Here is a 17,136-nt window from a genome sequence, read left to right on the forward strand (position 1 = left end):
GTGATAGTATCAAACCTTTTATCAGGATATGAAAAGCCTTTATAAATTACTTGGTTGAAATTACCCGAAGAAGCAATATGTATTTGAACATTTAAACAACACAAAGTTAGCAATTTCTTTCACTCCAAAAGGTTTTTCAGAAACATTAGGTAAGGTGTGTAAATGTTTAACCATATATGTCAACAGTGGTGTTTGTCGATTTCTAATATTATTATAATTTGGATTTCTTCTGTATGATGCTAAGACTAGTATTATAGCCTTAGCACAACAGAGGTAGAGAATTTGCGTCTAAAGCTGCCTACTGGTAATTCCAGTGTCATAACTTAAACTTTAAATGAGTTATCTAAGAGTATGTGTTTTTTGTTGTTTTTTTGCTTTGATTGACATTTTCGACATTGGTTAAAATCATTTCGGCTGAAAGCAGATTCTTGTTCTTTAAACAAATGCTTATTAGTTTGTCCAGATCATTTGAACAAACACATACCCTAACTCTAACTCTATTGTTTAGGTAATTTTTGTCTTGCCCATTATGTTTTGAATGTTCTTATAAAGCATGCCCATAATGTTTGCGAGTCGGTGTGATTTAGGAATTAATTGTTACATTGTGTGTTGTAGCAGCTGCATTATACTGATTATTTCTCTTAATCGCTAACTTTCTAACAATAAAACCTCCGTCTTCTTTGCAGGGACATTTAGTAGAAACTTTTAAAAGGCAGAAAATCATAGTACTAAATACAATTTTGTAAATTAAATTAAATTCAAGTGTGTGAATTATGTATAAGCATTGAAAACATAATGTCCTTTCTCACTAGATGAGTGTTTGACATCTCATGAAGTCTGCATGCCTTCATCACAGAGTATCTGTAAAAGAAAGAAGTAAATCATACCATTTTATACAGAAAATCGTATTAATCCGTTTAAATAACATGAAAATAACTTGCAGTAATCCAAGCCCCTAAGTTTTCAGTCTCTTCAACATATCGAGGCCATGGAAGTAAATTTAGCCTAATTGTAGATATGCATTTCTCTCTAATTCATTTAGATCATCACAACTTAATTTGTGAATAGTTGGACCAAATCCTAAATAAATATAAATGCAAGTTATCAATAACGAAATAGATCTGTAACAGTACTTGTTTCGTTTAGTTCAGAAATATGATAAAAAATCATACTTACATTAAAGGAATTGGTTGTCACTAGTAGAACGATACGACTCCATAATCACAGGGATGTAGAATTCATACTAAAGTTAGACTGATTTGATTGCCATTTTTATATCAATAAGCGACCCAAATTTGACTGTGTATTCCAAAATAGCTTGGTCAACTCAGAAGAGACGTTTGTCTTGTCTGTCTATGACTCGTTCTATTGCTATTTATCTGACACATTGCAACACTGTTTCCAAATATGTTCTTTTCAAAACATTATAACATGACATATTTAAAATAATAATTAGACTGAACTTGTAACAAACATTATAATTCAAGTGTATAAAGAAATATCATACATTTCACGTGATTAAATATTAAAAGTAGAATTGAATCGAATTTTTACTGTATATAGTTCGTTGTATAGTATATCAAAACCTCGTACATTTCACGTGTTTATGTAGTCTAAGTCATTATTAAAATTAGAAATCAATCGAGCTTTCATTTTGAAAAATTATTCTAAGATGACCGATACTATCTGAATTTCTGACCGATTGTTCGAAACTATGAAACTTGTTGAAATATAAGCATTAGACTCGGTCATTTATATATTATACAGTGAGTTGAAACAAAAGAATACTAATATAGACAAAAATTGTATGAACAGAGAAAGTTACGTAAACAGTGTATATAGAAGTTGTTGTTAATATATATTTCAGTAAATATGCCATTCATCTTATTTGGTGTTTGTTTACTTACAAACATTTATAAAAACATTTTTAGAAATTGGAGCCTAATTGAACACAAAAATATAATTAACTGAAATGTGTCAATACATGTTTAGTGTTTTGTAAAGTGAACATTATATTAATGTAGAGTTTATATTAAAAGTAGAATTGAATCGAATTTTTACTGTATATAGTTCGTTGTATATACGGAGGTATATATGGAGGTATGTTTGTGGACTCACGCTGCTAGAAACTGGATAACCCATTGTGTAGCTTTGTGATTAATAAAAAAACCAAAACTCCATAAGGTCATCAGACTAAATATCAACAATGTTAATGAGGAAATAACATTTTGAATTCTATCACTTCCCTCACTTCTTAATAAAAGGTCAACATACCATAAGGGTGAAATGTCATTTAGTAATTGTTTGTGTTGACCTTTTAATCATTTGCATTCAATGTTAATAACATTAGTTAGAAAGAACACAATATTCAATTTAGTACGTCCTACTTGACACAATGACTTTGAACATGAATGTGATGTGAATTACATCTATACTTTAAACGAAAATTCAGTTATGTCTGTCAGCAAAGACTTATAATAATAAAAAGGTTAGTGCTACTATTCTATAATAGTGATTAAACACATTCATTAAGTAGCAAAACTATTTATTACAGAGCTTATTAAGTAGATGTTAAAATTAAAGATAGTAAAACATATAAAACATTATATGGGTATAGTAGGTGATCATGTGATGACCTTTGTGGTTTCTAACAATGTTTAATTACACTGGCTGAAGTATGTAATATTTTTTGTTGTTATTTTAAAGTACAAGAAGTGTTCACTATTAAATAAAAACTATATAAGATCTTACATACTGATTTGGGATGAAAATAGTTTATATGAAAGCTAATCTAATAAATTTATAAACTATAGTACTTATACCGGTAGTACCTAAAGTTTTGTCTGTATGAATTGTGTAATGTTTACATGGAAATATAATTTATGGTCACCAAAAAGTCTGAAACAATCACTTGATTTATAACTAAAGATTCTTATATTAATTTGGAAAACTTATAAGTTTAAATGAAAGAAACAATAGTTTGTAGAAACAAAAGTCTTACTTGCTTCAGATGAACACAGTTTAAAAACCATGATGTCAAGAGATTTCTATTATGTTAAAATCAATAAAAATTTTACGTGTAATTAAATGTGGACATTGTTGATGCATGGAGACAATGAGCTCAACGCCTTCTGCTTATAAAAGCACTACTCTCAGTTATTAGTTATGTGAATAGTGTAAAGACGTACTAGTGAAACAGTAAGTTTTAAATTATTTACAATTTAAATAAGCATCCTTTTCGGGATGGCACGTGATTTACTTATAGAAGATAACATCTAAAAACTGTTAATAAGTACAGAACTAATGAATTAGTATTTTATTCATTAAGTGACTGTATTAAATCTAGCCATTGTAAGATGACCTCATCATAATTACAGTTCCACTTCATGGAACGTTTACATCATGTCTGTCTATCATGGCAGCCTAACAACACGTCCCTGGCATTGTATCCTCTGGTAACACTTGGTGGAATAATGACGTCATCATCTCCATGTCTTCCCCCTCCTCCGTGCCTGAGGCAGTCAATCAGTGCATTCATCTGAATAAGTCTAAGAACTACATAACTACTTTTAAACATACAATGTGACACTCTTGTAGTGACGAAGGTTTATAAGCAATATGATGATGCTTAGCACTCTAGTTTTGTTAATTTTGCAGTGGAGTAAATTTAAATAAGAAATATTTGGTCTTATTGAATAACAAGCTTCATACTTTTATCAACCACATTTTGATAACATTCCCTGTCAAAAATATAATTGAATTGGTGAGAGTTGTTAGGGGTCACGATTAAAGCTAAGCTAATGAAATCTGTTATGTATCGTTAATTTCAATGGGCTGGTGAGATTTGATGTGGATTGGATTGTTATTGAACTGATGAGAGGTGACATAGATTACAAATATGTTTGAGCTGATAAGGTTTGATGTGGGCCATGAATGTAATTAAGTTGACGAGAAATAATAGAGATCATAATTATAACAGAATTGACGAGGTCGTGAATATATTTGAGTTGATTATATCAGATATGAACCATGAATATTATTGAGCTAATTAGAGTTGATACAAGTGATGATATGGAAGCTTATGCGTGTCAAAACTATTAAGCTAATGAGTAAGAAGTTTTTGTATTATGCAAGCAAATAGATTTTATACTTCAAAGGGTACCTATATTTAGATATAGTATTGAGCTTTAAATTGGGGTCTAGGAGAAATTGGTAGTAAAATATCAACGCTCACCAAACATTGTGCTTAGGATCTAGAAGAAACCATTGTTGCTCCAGGATGTTGGTTAACACTAGCAAAATGTCACATTTAAAGTTCAGTAGCATCTACTGTCGCATGATAGTGCCAGTTAACACAAGTGAAATGTTGATGGCATTTCGACTTTATAAGACCTGACTGTATCTCTTTGATTTAATGACCTAAGTTTTGCTGATTAACCTTGAAAAGGTGAAACTGCAGTTCACAACAGTAGATATGGCCAATCAAGAAACGCATTAGGCCTGTATGTTACAGATTCTGTTTTCAATTTTACACTTGGTGGAAAATAAACGAAATCTGTAACATGTATAGTGTGTGTGTTGGCTTGCTGCATGACATCGAAAACACAATGAAATAACATTATTCACACATCTAAATTAATTAATCATCTGATAGGTTACTGTATGGTGAATTAAAAGCCATTACAAATTCATATAAATATTAGATTCAGAATTGTTCAGCAAAAACAAGTCGAACATGGACAACAAAAGTAACCAAGGTAAATTCGAAATATAAAATTATTTGTATATACAAAAGTGTATGTTATCAGACTAGCAATGTTTTTGTGCTACTGGTGTTTAGTTGTTTGGATAATGGCTTGAACACGAGAAATTACCATGCCACATCCATTCAATTTTGATGTAGTTAACAACATCCATAAACATCATTAGAACTTTAGAAACTATTTCAACATGTCTCACGAAAAGACATTCTATATTAAATATTAAATGGTGAAATTAGTAACTATTTTGGTTATAACAATAGAAGGTAGACTTTGTGGTGTATGAGTGATGAAACATAAGTTTCCTTCTTTGATGCAAACTGTTTAATGTAATATATCCTTTTGATTGAGATTGCTAAGTGGTCAAACACTATTTAAATCAATAATTTTAATAGCAACAAAAGAATGATTAAACAATGATCAGACCCTAGTAAATTAAGGTAGTAGTTGTTTTTGTTTGCCGGATTTGACATTATCTTCTTTTCAGAATTACCAAAGATGCTCATGAAGAAGAAATGGAAGAAAACATGCAGCAGGTGAACACAATGGTTGGAAATTTGCGTAACATGGCCATCGATATGGGAAGTGAAATTGAATCTCAGAACAGACAGCTGGACAGAATCAACCAAAAAGTAAGTAGTCAATTTCATCATTGACAGCTTGTGGGCCCGGCATGGCCATGTGGGTTAAGGCTTGCGACTCGTAATCTGAGGGTCGCGGGTTCGCATGCCCGTTGCACCAAACATGCTCGCTCTTTCAGCCGTGGGGGCGATATAATGTGACGGTCAATCCCACTATTCGTTGGTAAAAGAGTACCCCAAGAATTGGCGGTGGGTGGTGATGACTAGCTGCTTTCCATCTAGTCTTACACTGTAAAATTAGGGACGGCTAGCGCAGATAGCCCTCGAGTAGCTTTGCGTTAAATTCAAAAACAAAACAAACAAACAACAGCTTGTGAATATCCACGAATGGTGTTAAGACATAAGCTTTTCTTGGCCATGCGGTTAGGATGCTTGATTTGCCATCACTAAACATACTAACTCTTTACGGTTGCTGCCAACCACCTGAGTGTTAAAATACTTGGCTGATACAAAATACTTAAGTGGCTGACCCAAAAACTAGATGGGATTAAGATCGAATAAAAAAAATAAAATATTGAGAGATGGCGTTTGTTTCCATAATTCAGATTGGAATGACTTTCTTTGATTTATAAATCGTTTACTACTGTTTATTTCAGATTATAAGATCTGCATTTCCAAAATTAGGATGTTCTGGTTTTTTTTGGAGTTTTTGTACATCAATTCCTTTAAAACTATTTACTAAAATTTGATGGATTATTCTCTCTAATTTTAATTTCTTTTCTCATTAAAAGACATTATACTTTCCTTTGCACTTCACAGGTATTATAAAACATTTCATTTAACTGGATAAATAGTTCAAACAAAATTAATAAAAAAATCGTGTTTCCCGCCATCACTTCCCTTTTGCATTCTAATTTTAGTGCAAGCAGAGTTGCTTCTTCTGCTTCACTTACTCGCTTCAACGGAATCACTTCTTTTATTGCTCCCCTCCCCAGTGACACAGTGGTTTGTATGTGGGCTTATAGTGCTACAACCCAGGTTTCGACACACATGGGAGAGGGGGCAGAGCACAGATAACACATTGTATAGTTTTGTGCTTATCTTCAAACAAACAACTGAATACTTTTTCCTACTTTCATATCCTATAACAATGGACAACAAAACATTCTCCTCTACTAGAATTTAGAAAAAGTGTTGCAATTTGCTACATTTATACTGAGAGTAAATAGCATGAATGAACAATAATAATAGGTATTCCGAAGTTTATATCAGTGCAATACAGTTATCAAAAATGTATGTCTTTTACCCACTACAATATTCAAGTAAACTTTATTTCGCATCATAAATATATTTGTACTGTGATGACCGCTTAGTATTTTACACAGTTCTAAAATATATTGAGATATTCCAGTAACTCAAAATCTCGAGGTGATGGAAAAATATTGACCAAGTTTTGAAATTAGCACTATCAAATTACTCCGAATCACTTGAGTTTTATCCAATAGTAAATTGTTTGTTGTTCAGTGCAATTAATCGAGCTCATTTTTCTACGTAATTTGCGTACTTCTTTTTGATTAACTTTACTTACTTTGTTTTAACCTTTAAGAATTATAATATAGATAGTTAAGAGTGTTTTTCCTCTAATGAGTCATTGTCTTGTTGTTTCCCAAACATAATCCTATTTCTGTTATTTTGACACTACAATTACTACTTTTGCATTTCATTTACAGCAAAAAAACAACAACAAACCAAGTCGAGACACTGATCTAATAATCCACTCTTAATCCATATCTAGGCAACATCGAACGAGTCACGAATCACGGCAGCTAATCAGAGAGCTACCAAGCTACTCAAAGATTAGGAGACTTACTACTGGTATGTGACTTCAGAGAAACTTGGCCTGTAGCTCTCTGTGAGGCTTGTGACTTTAGAAAAAAAGAACAGTCTGGTTAGTCACAGGTCTCACTTCAGTCCTGTAGAATTTCTTTTCTCACTTTTGATTTATTGTATCCTAGCATCAAATTCCACTTGCTGTATTTTTTGTAGCATTTAATGATAATCTTGGCAACCGACTTGACCTCTTCTGCATTAATCCAACTGTTTCTACAGCTCCGCTTTGTTTTCCTCGTAACTGTAGTAGTTAATTTGAACTTGGAAAATATATCGTGTACCTTGCTTCTTTTAAAGTTTAAAATTAACCAAACAATGTATTGCTAATTTGTAAAACTTATACTAATTGATTTATGTTTCAAACTATTACATAACTTCAACATCTTTCTTCAATCTTGTGTCATATATTTTTAAAAAAAGATGCTGAGAGGCAATATGAAGTAAAAGCCTTGGAAGGTAAAACTATCACGTGTTTGTTTGTTTTTTTAATCAGCATTTATTTTCATACAAGATCCCAACTTTTTAACTGCTATTGCAAACCGTATTATGATCAGTTATGTTCACATCCATTCCACATTCTTCCAACTTGGAATACAGAGCATCACAATCCAATGCCTAATTAAATGTTATCCCGATTTAGTGACAGATGCTTGAATGAACTTCACAACGATTCACTCGAACCCATTCTCTTTATAAATATATATATATGTATACACCTTTAATCAAAGTTCTTTAATGCCTAGTTGTAGTTTACATTACTTCAGAGGACTTGACTTGAAATGTCAAAAATAAAATGATTGTTTTTTAAAACTAATTTCTCAACATTCCATGAAAATATCTGATTCTTTATATTGATATCTCGCAATACAGTAATATGTATTATTTCATCAACGTTTTAAAAAGTATAATATTGTTTCATTATTGTATTTATTTTGTGGAAAGTGATTATTGTTCATGTGACTGTATCAAATACAACATTACGTAACAGCCATTGAGCTACAGCCTGTGTAGCTACAGGATGTATACAACGTGTTTAGTAAGTGATTATTTGTTGTTCATAATATTGTATCAAATACTGTCTTGATAATTTGTTTCTTAAGTAACAATGACTGAACTGTATTGTTACAGAATGTATACAATGTTATTAGAATGTTATTATTGTTCAGCAGGTGTAAAAAAATCATATGATCTAGATAACTTGTTTCCTTATAATTAATAATTGTTGAGAAACAGAACCAACACTGATTGGTCTACTAAGACTGTACGTCTTTCATTTTAGTCTTTGTAGAAGAAATTGTATTTCACAAAGATTTTTATTCATCAATGTTGCTGATCCATGGAGTGAAAAGTTTGGGTTTTATAAAGGTGTTGCCAACCAACCAGTTAAATGAAAAGGCCGATTTTTATAAAGGTATTTCCGGTCCGTGGAATAAAAAGATAGAGTTTGATAAAAATTTTGCCAGTGTAACGATGTCTAAGAATCACCGGTTTATTTTGCTGTCTGCAAATAGTGTCTGAAGTTAAACATTTACAAGTGCGTTATTATTCTGGGAGGATATTTAGTGTTTGAAACACAATTTTTCAAACTGGAGATTTGATATGACTTACATGTAACCAGAGTATTCTTTCAGCTTAAGATGTAACGATTTGTTTACTTTAAATATATTTTACACATCTTAAATCATATAACAAAGGGAGTTCTTCGATTTACTTTTACTTCTTTCAATGAGAGATATTTTATAATTTAGTCCGCCTAATCTAATATTCCACATTATTTCGTTCTTTCAGTCAAAGAAATTATATGAAATATTCTAAGGAGAGATTTCGCAGAATTTAATGTTTTTAGAGTAAAAACTGACATGTTCCGACCTCTCGAATTAGAGATATGACACGATTTAATTTGTCTGTAGATACTAAGTAATGTATTTCCTTTAATATAGGTTTTGCATAATTTGAAGTAAAGTATAGCCGTATTTCAACTGGTTCTATGTAAACTTCGACGTGAGAGATACTTGCAATTAACTAGAAAGTATTACGTACGTAATGATATAAATAACTAAAAAAAAATCAGTAGTGCCGTGTTGAACTAACGTAAATATATTTTAGTTTTCTTCTACAAACGAAGTCGAGTGTCTACTTTACGAAAATGACGAAGATGTACTGATGCCCGTATCCATGTTTCCACGATTTATACATACAAGGAAGAATGAAGTGAGGCATTTGTGTTAAAAACATCTAATCATCACGAAGTTTTTCAGGGGTCCTTAGGTTGATTCAAAATACCTTACTTTGTTAGGTTCTTTTATTCTTGGGAGGTTGTCGGTTATTTTACAACCCCCTCTCTTCCACATACACACACACACACACCATGCTGCCGTCTTATTGCAAGTGATTAATACTACGCTTGCCATCTTCAAGAAGCCAATGAAAAATATACCGTGCCTATCCCGAGTATCTTTGCTAGCTGTTACTTGTTCCACATACAAAACAATACACGGTAATGCCTGAATAACTAACATGTAAATCAGTATTTAATAATACCTGTTTACCAAAAAGTGCCGAACAGTATCTGATAATACTGCCTAAATAACTACCGGAATGTAGAAACATTTCCGGATAATAATGCCTAAGTAGCTACTGAAATTTAGAATAGTATTTGATAATGTGTGATTATCCAGTGCAATGTGAATCAGTATTTCATAACAATTCCTGAATAACTACCGAAATGAAATCCATTGCTTTTACTTAATGTCTTAACTGCAATTTGAAATGCAGACCAGTATACCGTAATATTTAAATATAAAAATGAGTGTAATGTATATAGCATGATAACGCCTGATTACTCACTTGACTATTAATGTTGGAATGATTTTAAATTGTTCCTTCACTCCTGTTCTCACTACACCGACTCTTCATAAACATAAATTTCTTTATCGTGTAAAAAGTTCTTGAATTTTACAGTTTACCACAGAATGCTAAATTTGAATTTCAACATTTTTATTAAAATTAACACCGTTCTTTTGAAATTATGAATTTTAATGTACAGAAAGTACGAGACCATATAAAAAATAGCTAAATGTCTCTTTAGGCAACCACTAGAGTGACAGTTATTGTTTATGGCTGTTTATGTACGAATTAATGATTTCACACTTGATACACAAGACGAAAACTATCAGACATAATGACAAAATATCCCCAAACATCATCATTAACTCACAAACACAGCATAACACTCAAAAGAACAAAGTGAGGAGTTGAGATTGGACATTATTCCTTATGGGCCCAGTTAACTCAAAGATTTTTATCAGTGACCTTGGGAAGGGTGTTCAGGGGCACTAATGATCTCCCTCTCCCGTCGGTTGTTCACAAAATTTCATGTGTTACTGCAAAATTTTAATTTTGTATATAGACGAGTAATTGTATTCGTTTGAATACCAAATACTATCTGCGTCAGGAACAAAAGGAATTAGTTTCGTAATTGGGTTATTTACACGCATGCTCAGTTTGATTGAAATATGAGACATATAGTTTGTAGTTTTGCTACGTTTGTTAGATAAAAAGGTTAAAAAACTCGCATTCAATGAACGGTATTTGTTGTTTCAACATAGTTTCTGTTGTTTTGTGAACACTGACTCATTTAGGTTGTAACTAGAGAGATATAAGGATCTCAGTCATTGAAGGATTGGAAATAAGCACGTTTTACGAAGTTCCACATTTCAAGAGGACAAAACGATTTTAAAATATTCAAGAAATTACTAACGCTACTTTTACTTTGGCTCAATGTTTGCGAAAACGTGATCATATCGTCCGCAGATTATATTATTTGTATGTGTGTTTTAAATTATCGAAATATTATACAGTGCAATAATATATATTGTGTTACGTTTTCTTTCCTTTAGTTGTTAGGTGGTCAATACTGAACATAAATATTGTTATATATGTATGCGAATAAATACTGTAATTATGCCAGACTTTTAATTTTTATTGGATATTTGCATTATATATGTTGTTATAAATGATGTATTGTTGAATTATATATAGTTAGGTAGCAAGAGACTGTTTGCTTTATTTAATCGATTGTTTAACTTATTGTTTCAGCTTTAATAAAATAATAAATCTTATATCTTAACGTACTATTTTTAGGGCGGCTGTAAATTATTGTTGGTGAATTGGTTTCTTGATTTTCTTCAAGTGTATTCATAGCCATGTTAAAAGCAAATCCGATATTTGCATTGCTATAATATAAATATATCAGAGTAATTTTGAGAATGATTATCTAGGTCGCGGTTATTTTGGTGTGCTGCTATAATATTTTTTGTATTAAGTGATAAATATAAATAAACAAATGTAATTTTATTGGCACCATCCTGTTTTGTCATATTTTATATAGAGCAGAGCAGACAATGGGGAACAAGCCTCCTGAAATATCTTTAACCTTCAACATAATATCATCCTTTATCTAATATTGACATGAAAACACTATATCACTGCCTACCCCCCCTTCAATAATAAATTTAATATGACTCATAAAATGAGTAAAGGTAGTGTGGACATACAGTAAGTGTAAGTACACAAAATAAACAGTAGTGGAAAAGATTATTGCATTAACCAATTTCTGTTCGTTTCTTGGTTCTTGTAATTTTCTTTCGAGATTGTGCATTGTGGACATTATGTGGTGTAAGTTCACTCATTTTTCAATCATCCATACACCTATATGCATCTTTATTTACAAAATAATTGGGTCAAATATATTGCAGCATATATTAAACAAATACTTGGCAAATAAGGAAATGTTTTATTTGTAAGGAAACCTGGATTTAAAGGTAACAACGATACTATTGTAGTTTACAAAAATGGTCACAAAAACGATTCACTGTTTTAGTATTTGGTTATGTACCCTCTGACCTTGATAACTACTTGAAATCGCCATGGCATATAATGCAAAAAATACTGAAAATATGCAGGCGTGATTTCATGATGCCATACATATATTAGGGTTTCCTGCAGTTCCAATGTGCTTCTTGGTTTATTCTCTTGCACTTTGTTATCCATCACTTTCCCACGGTTTTTGATAGCACTGGAATCTGGACTGTTGTCTGGCCAGTATAGTGTTGATTATCTTCATTCAAAGATAACCCTCACCTTAGCAGTGAAATAAAACCTAAGATATATTTTATTTTCAGCAGATATAGAGTGAACTATCTTTTTATTTCACGTTTACCGAGATAAGTACATGGACATTATCAACATTTTATCCCTGTGGCATGAGGCAGAATTATCCCAGATTGTGCACTAGTCAGCTCCACCGAAGTGATCCCGAATTGTTGATTTTACCGGGACTCGAAGTTGTTAATGTACTTATCGGCATTGAGAGTGCCTTTCATAAAATACAGGCATTCTACATCTTGGTCAATAATATATCCCCATATCACCTGACCATGCAGATGTTCCACAGTTACATTTAAACACACTGGATGCAACCCTTCTCCACATTGACGTCATACAAAGGTTAAATTTTTATCCATCTGAGAAAATCACTTTGCTCCACATTGCTTCAATCCAGGCAACATGTTCTTTGGTCAAGTTAAGCATCATCATCTTCATTTGTTGGTAAAGGTTCCTTTCTAAATCATCTTACTGGTAGACTGGCTGGAAACAGGCGAGACTGGACAGCGTGTGTGATGACAGTGATCCATGGAGTACTCTTTTGAGATCTGTGGATTACAATCGACGATTCTACTGACCTGTGTGTTTCTGAAGACGATCGCTTTCTTCTTATTCATTCCTTCTCTTCCGCCCCTCCACACAATCAGTCTATATATATATATATCCTTACTTAATGGCTCACAATAGACTGGTCACGTTTAATTCTGCTAGTGATCTGTTTTGTTTTGTTTTCAAAATTCCCTTTTTGCTCAAAGAAACAATAACTGCAATTTTTCCGTGAAGTTAACTCACGACCCTCGGCCATGATAACATCATATTTACAGGCTGTCTGAGCATATCATCAGCCGTTTTTTGGCTATACATAGATGTTAATACTGAGAGTCAGTTTAGAAATCTATCTACTGCAGTATATATGTGATGTTTTCACACTTTTTCTTCAAAATCATCATCTGTTTTGCAATCCTAATGCAATGTAAGTGCAAATGTGAAAAACTAGATTATGCGATAGTTTTTTACATCACTGTATGTCAACAACATGCTGATATCTTGTAACTCTATCAAAGTATTCATCATGTCTGGAAATAGACGTCACAATACAGCATACGTGTATTCCATTAGTTAAAACGAAAGCAGCAAAACTTTGATCATATCCACAGTCACAAGTTCTCATAAGGTATGGCCAACTTCACAACTGTTGTTGTTTCTTTAACATTTTAACTATTCCATTTAAGCTTTCATGATGTTACCGTCTTATTCCCCCATCTCCTGTATCTAAACTGTAAGTGTAAAAGCTTTAAACACTAAAGCTGTTTTGATACCCGCGATAGGCAGAATACAAATAGTCCACAGTGTAGCTTTATACTTAACAACAAACAAACACTTACCATCGTTTAATAATTGTTAGTTGATGTACCTGTCCAAAGTACATAGGAATCATAGCTCTCAAGGAAATGGCACAGGAAATCAGATTTGAATGCCAACTAAACTAATCTCATTCTCTGGGAGTCATATATAACATGAACCTGATAGGAATAATGTAATTATGATAATGACTTTACGTAAATAAATAGGGAGAAAATATTATCTTAAGAGGAAGTAGAGATCATTGGTTATTTGTAAAACTGCTATAAGTATCCAAAACAAAATAAATGCAATAAAAAGTACTCAGAATTGTTTTAAAAATCTATTCAACTAGTATCACTTTACGTATTTGTATAGTAGACTTTGTTTTGGATAATTCTTTTAGTAGTGCTACAAATAACCATGATCCATACCTTTCAATTCTATTTTCCCCCAGTTTATTTAATCTTTTCTCATGTCCAAGGAATGTAAACAGCATCTTTAAACTTTCAGTATAGCCGTATCCATGACTGATATAATTTTTACAAGAATTAAACCCATAATCACAAATTTATAAAATGTAATCATTACTTTTGCCTAGTGACAAATGTAAAGAGCTGCTAAAGTTGGGATTAAATTCTATAAATTTGTGACTGAGGTTTTTATTCTTGTTTCATTACTATTTATAGCAGGATCCATACTTCATTTTAAAAATTTATAATGTTTCAGTACTCTTGTTTGTTTACTTTTATGTTATGCTTGCATATACTTTACCTTTTAGAAACTATAGCGCGTCTATCCATCGCTCTATTGCCATCTGTTGGGTTGAAAGCACATTTGTAACCGTGCATGATATTACTAACTATTTATATTATACCTGCATATTAGGAATTTTTAATGTTATACCCCAAACTTTAGTGCCCTTTTCAACGTACAATTAGAATACATGCGCATAATATATCTTAACTAATACTTTGAATGGTCGGTTTTTTTGCTTTGAAAATTGATAGGGTGATTCTTTTACTGCGTGAATTAGTTGCAATATTGTCGATCCCTACTATTAAGCACTACCTACTTTACATATGGCACTTTCATTTATGTGTTATTTAATATTTAAAAGTGCACTTAACTGTGCCGACTTAAACGGATCACCTCGTTATCAGTGATGGTTTTGAGCACCCGACACTCTGAAAAGGATGTAGATCCCTGTCAAGATAAGCAGTCAGTCCCTACGAGTATCATAGACGGATATAACAGGCAAATTATATGGTCATCTGGGAGGGTGGTGAGATATGAGAATCAGATTCGAACAATGACCCAATGGAAAAATGGATTCAGTTAGTTACGAACTTAATAAATTAATCGAAAGCTTTACTATATTTTAAGGTGATGAACAGAACTAATATGCATATTTTTGAAGTTTTTTTAACATTAATGTTGATGATTTTATTTCTGCTTCCATATTTTGTAAATGTTTAGTACAAGATATCTAACTACTGTCCATCTTTCACGATTCAATAACTTATTGTCCCTCTTTAACAGATCGAAACCAAACTCACCTAAAATGTTTTCTAAGTTTTCAAATTATACTTTGATGTTGCGTTTTCGGTTTTAAAATTCCTCATCATACACCCAACCATCCAAGTTATTCTGTCTATAAATAAGCTTAGGTTTGGAAATAATCCATGGTTTTAATAATTTAAATCAGTTTTATCTCGAATAAAGTGATTAGTTTTAATAATCTTTGGGTCAGTTGAACTCAGATTTAATCCCCAAGGAAAAACGACCCATATACTGGAGCCTTTGGTAATAAAAATGATACTCTGGTACCACTATTCGATTAGATAACAAAAGCAAAAGTTAGCGATAAGTTCTGCCGACTAGATGTTTTCTATATAGTCTACAGCACCAAATGTATGGACGGATATATACAGGTAACCTGTATATAGCTTGCGAAGAAACGCTGGAAGGAAACAAACTCTAACAATCTTTCTATATCCCTCTAACCATATATTAATTTGAGTTTGTTATTCACTTTTGACTTCAGTTTATGTATCTTCAATTTCCTATAAATTAGAGATAACTGCTCAACTACTCCCTATTATTGTCTGGGAAGAAAGACCAACAAGTCAATCAATAAGTAACTTCTCAGAATTTCACACTTCTAACGTTGTTCTATTTATCATATACCCACGAAGGTTTTCTAATAGAACCAACTTTACGGACTTTCAACGAGTTCTTCGGTGCTCAAGTCAAGGTGTAATAAAAAAAGCTTTTTTTCAAAATTGTTATTTGTTGGGGCAATGTTAGATTTAAAACACTGAAATACTAGATTCAAATCCCCACTCTGAACAGAGCGCACATTGTCTACAGTGTAACTTTGTACAAAAACAATAAGTTTGTTTTGGAATTTCGCACAAAGCTACTCGAAACCTATCTGTGCTAGCCGTCCCTAATTTAGCAGTGTAAGACTAGAGGGAAGGCAGCTAGTCATCACCACCCACCGCCAACTTTTGGGCTACTCTTTTACCAACGAATAGTGGGATTGACCGTCACATTATAACGCCCATGCGGCTGGGAGGGCGAGCATGTTTGGCGCGACTCGGGCGCGAACCCGCGACCCTCAGATTACGAAGCGCACGCCTTAACGCGCTATGCCATGCCGGGCCCCAAAAACAATTAGAAACTTTTCCTTGTTACTAAGGGCGCGTTTACAACTTTACCTATTATTATATCTCTGTTACTAAGATTTTTTATGAAGTTTTTTTAAAAATAGAATTCACGTGATTTGAAACAAAAACTGAAACTTAGCCATCCTGAACTAAATAACAAATAGATTTATGAATCTCATAACCCGTATCTGCTACCTCAATCGACAATGACTTAAATAAGTTCAGTTTTTCATAGCTAATTTAAATATCTCAAAAGTTTGTATTTCTTTTTTATAACTAATTTTAACATTTTCCAGTGATTATGTACTTCTTTATCAAAGAACTGACATCTTCCAGTGATCCTGTGTGTATTGTCTCATTATACACCCCATTAATATCTTCCATAACTCTAGTGTACTTCTTCCATATAAATCCCTAGAACATTTTCTAGTGATCTAGAAAGCATTCCTCGTTTTTCACACTTTGCATAGCTCCATTCTTTCTACCGTATTTACCAATTTCTATTTACGTTCTGCATATCCCCTGTCAAATTAACTATACTGTAGGGTTGCATTTAAACTGAATAACATACAATGACTTGAATTTCAGTTAGTAAATCTGGAAACTAAACCAGTTTGAAATCTCGGCTTAAGTGCTTTAGAATCTGAGGAATACTTTAATAAAAAGGAATGTTAATAATTATTGAATAAAACTACTTGAAACATATCATATTAATTATATAAGAAA

General features: G+C 32.4%; 1 protein-coding gene across 3 annotated transcripts in view; it reads left to right on the top strand.

Annotated features, from left to right (window-relative positions):
- The window catches only part of LOC143244631 (synaptosomal-associated protein 25-like), a 157,290-nt gene extending 145,697 nt beyond the window's left edge, over nt 1-11,593 (top strand). For all 3 annotated transcript variants that reach the window (XM_076489659.1, XM_076489658.1, XM_076489657.1), the window contains 2 exons: nt 5,248-5,392; nt 7,137-11,593. In XM_076489659.1, coding sequence (XP_076345774.1) covers nt 5,248-5,392; nt 7,137-7,202 — 211 coding nt within the window. In that variant the 3' untranslated portion in view covers nt 7,203-11,593. The remainder of the gene's footprint in view (nt 1-5,247; nt 5,393-7,136) is intronic.
- The last annotated feature ends 5,543 nt before the right edge of the window (nt 11,594-17,136 follow it).

Source organism: Tachypleus tridentatus, chromosome 2 (assembly GCF_004210375.1).
Source record: "Tachypleus tridentatus isolate NWPU-2018 chromosome 2, ASM421037v1, whole genome shotgun sequence".
NCBI lineage: Eukaryota > Metazoa > Arthropoda > Merostomata > Xiphosura > Limulidae > Tachypleus > Tachypleus tridentatus.